Consider the following 3,504-nt stretch of genomic DNA (forward strand, 5'->3'; position numbering starts at 1 on the left):
AATATTATCCATCAGTGCTCTCTGATAATCCTACCAGAAGAAAAAGAAGTCTCTTCTTCTTGTTCCTCGGTGACCATTTTTGGCAGGTAGGGCGCCTGCTTAATGTATCAGGGCTTTGATCAAGATTAGATTAGCTGGGCGTGGAGCAGCTTTCAGTAACGAGACAACGCTGATGTTTTGAAATGCCTGTGGGCTTCGTCCAGATTTCGATGCTAGCCATTTGCTTCCTACTGTCTCGTCATGTTTGTATGCGAACCTCTGCAATAGCTTCAGTGGGCTGCTCATTTTAACACCCCCCCCCCTCCTTTCAGCTTCTGAATTATTGAGCACTGTTGTCAGGTGGCCGGAAGGTGCTGGTGTAGTTGGAGGGTGTGGGGGTGGTGGTGGTGGTGGGTAGAGATTGCAGACTCTTTTCCTTGCATCGCTATTGGCTTTTCCTTCCCTTTCCATCCTTTCCCTTGCAGACGTAGCGCACGCCCGACACCCGCGCGCACCTCTCACGCCCTGCCCAGCGCGGCTCGAGCGATGCTCCTACCTGGCAAAGGGCGGAAAACCCCCACCGACGTCCGCGGCTCTCCATGACAGCGAGGCGAGCATGGTGCAGAAATCCCGCAACGGCGGGGTCTACCCCGGACCGCAAGCCGAGAAGAAGCTCAAAGTCGGCTTTGTGGGTCTAGAGGGAGGCGCGTCGGACTCGAACAGAGACGGCGCTCTGCTCATAGCGGCCAACGAGGCAACAAAGCGGGGAAGCATCTTGAGCAAACAACGGTCCAGCATCTCCGGGAAGAAGCCTCCAAAACGAAATGCATTTTATCGACGGCTGCAGAATTTCCTATACAACGTGTTGGAAAGACCGCGAGGATGGGCGTTCATCTACCACGCTTATGTGTAAGTAGCTCATGTTAAGGATGCGCTCTTAATGACGCTCAGGTCCAGATGTAGATGTGTTTTATTAGCTCCAAGTCGCTGATGGAGTGGTCTGATGAATAACACTGTTGTGCGTTGTCATATTGCACTTCCCATAAAACATTGAGATGTGTTAAAGTAGCGGCTGCGCGAATCTAAGAAACATTACCATGTTTTTTAGTGTTCACGGATTAGAGTGAATTGAATTACAAACGTTTCTCACACCCCTAATAACTGGGACATTGTGTATTTGGGCTGTAATCTGTGCATCTTTGTGATTTTGTAAAATTTCCGTTAACCCACGTGACTCCGTTTTCACCTAATATTTTCCAGCTTTTTTGCGCTACCGTAGATTGCATCTATTCAGTCATGACATCATATGACAGGGCAATAATGTCAAACGTCTAATACTGAATTGCATCTCAAAACCGCTACCTTTATTCTCACAGTGGACTATAGTGCTTGCTCTACAAAACCATGCATCACCAAGGCAAAACTGTGCGTAAATAGTGAAAGGAACAGGTCAAATTCACCTCTTTCCGCCTGCGCAGTTAGTTTACCAGGCCGATGAATGAGGAACGTTTCATTTCCAAAATGTTTACAGCATGCATGTTGGCGCCAGTGATGGCAGCACCAGGTGCAAAACATGCCTAGTAGAGTAGCGTCCGATGTTTTGAAGTGGAGAGATAACACGGACGTTGTCACGGTGCGGCACCCCCTCAAACCACGTTTGATCTCGGTCGATTTGACACGAGTAATCTTACTGAGTGGAGTGTTGTGGCGCTCCAAGGCGTTCTCGACCAATTTCAGCACCACGCACATTCGGACAGCTCCGGCGCCAGTCCACAGGCGCTGCGTCTCAGAAAAACACCACGCGCCAAAAGACTTTCCTCCACAGCACAGACCAATTAACTGGAGATAATGAGGATTATACAGAGACTGTTTTACGATTTCGCTGTGTTTCGACGGGAAATGGGACGGTCGTTCTCTGTTATTTCATCTTTGTTCACTGATTACGTTGATTTGTGTTAAAAGTGCGCACAAAATTCACATCGGGGAGCAAGAGTATATTCATCGTGTTTGATATCTGATGAATGTCTTGTTGAACTATATAAAAATAGAGTATGCTTTCTAGAAAACGTCTTCATGAAACACGCTCGAGTCAGCATGAACGGAGCGTAAAAACCGGAATCGAGAGCAGAATAGAGACTCAACCCGCGTCCACCAGCTGGACAGCAGGGGCTGTCACTGCTTTAGCTAAATGTACAACATGTCCCGAGGTTAACTACTGCTCTGATAAAAACCAAATTAACCTGAAACGTAGGTGGCTTATATAAAACATGCACATATCAGTTTAAGACTCTTAAAAACTACCTGTAAAATAAACCCTGTCAGCAAGCAGGTGTGCGTGTGAGAGAGAGAGAGAGAGGGAATGGGAAAAGCCCTCCACTATAACACTGTTATTTATATATATATATTAGGGGTGGGACGCGATTAAAAAAATTAATCGAATTAATCGGAAGCTTTGTAATTAATTAATCGAAATTAATCGCATTTTATTCGCATTTCAGTATTTAACATGAGAAATAATAATTTAAGTTTGAATGATGAATGAATCAATGAACATAATCATAAACTTCAACATCTTGTTTATTTTTCCACCAGTCTACTACGAAGACCAATATATGTGTAGTGTGCAGAAAACAGTTCAGAACATTGGAAATTCTGACCAAAAATGTTGTTAAATTTAAGGAGGTTTTGCTCAGGATATTGGAAGAATTTAAGTAAATCAGAAGATGTTTTTTAATACCATTTTAGATGGTAGACTTTCTTTAATTTCCCAGGCCTCTGCCATAGGCATCTTCATAGTGCCTAGAAGTGGTCTTCTGCATGCTCAAAGCAAATGACTGGATCTTCATCATCTATACATTCATCATCTATAATATGAGCTGTCACACCAAGATCATTCTTGTTGCTAACAGAGGTCCAGTGATCCCCAGTCAGAGCCACATTTGTGGCACTCTTCACAATAACCTTTTTTAATTCTTTCCTCATCATACAGCTGCTGGATTTTCTTCGACATTGTCTTTCTGGGGTGAGTTTCCCAAAACGTTCTTAGTGCCAAGTACTTCGTCACCTCGTTCTTACGTACGAGGTTAAGAAGTACTTGGCGCTAAGAACGTTTTGGGAAACTCACCCCTGGACGGTAGTTCGTAACTTGCATCAGTTGACGCAATTCGCAGCGCTTCTTGTAAGCATTTATCTTCGACCACAGAGAGCGGACAACACAAATAATGTGACGCATCATGTATAAACGCGTGCGGAGTCGCGCGCTACGGCCATTCGCGAAAGTTTAATCCAGTCTTAATGGTCCAATGAAGGTCATTTAAAAACCAGGACGTTTCCTCACAGGATGTGAATTACGGACGTTTGGTCACCCTATCGTACTAGGAATACATTTAGCAGCTAAGTTATCATTACTGACCTGCGCGTTAAGCTGGGCGTACACTGTGCGATTTTTGGCCCATTTTCAGCCGATTTTTCACTCGTTTCGGCTCAATCGCGTGACGTGCATCGTATAGTTTACACAGGTAAACG

The 3,504-nt window shown here is 44.9% G+C and overlaps 1 protein-coding gene across 5 annotated transcripts in view; it reads left to right on the forward strand.

The window, feature by feature from the left end:
• Positions 1 to 367: 367 nt before the first annotated feature.
• kcnq2b (potassium voltage-gated channel, KQT-like subfamily, member 2b) overlaps positions 368 to 3,504 on the forward strand; it is a 49,682-nt gene continuing 46,545 nt past the window's right edge. For 2 of the 5 annotated variants that reach the window (XM_076993363.1, XM_076993364.1), the window contains exon 1: positions 373 to 888. In XM_076993363.1, coding sequence (XP_076849478.1) covers positions 596 to 888 — 293 coding nt within the window. In that variant the 5' untranslated portion in view covers positions 373 to 595. Of the gene's footprint in view, positions 889 to 3,504 lie in introns of all 5 variants that reach the window. The other 3 variants (XM_076993366.1, XM_076993367.1, XM_076993368.1) reach the window with 2 other exon arrangements.

Source organism: Brachyhypopomus gauderio, unplaced genomic scaffold, assembly GCF_052324685.1.
Source record: "Brachyhypopomus gauderio isolate BG-103 unplaced genomic scaffold, BGAUD_0.2 sc111, whole genome shotgun sequence".
Lineage (NCBI taxonomy): Eukaryota > Metazoa > Chordata > Actinopteri > Gymnotiformes > Hypopomidae > Brachyhypopomus > Brachyhypopomus gauderio.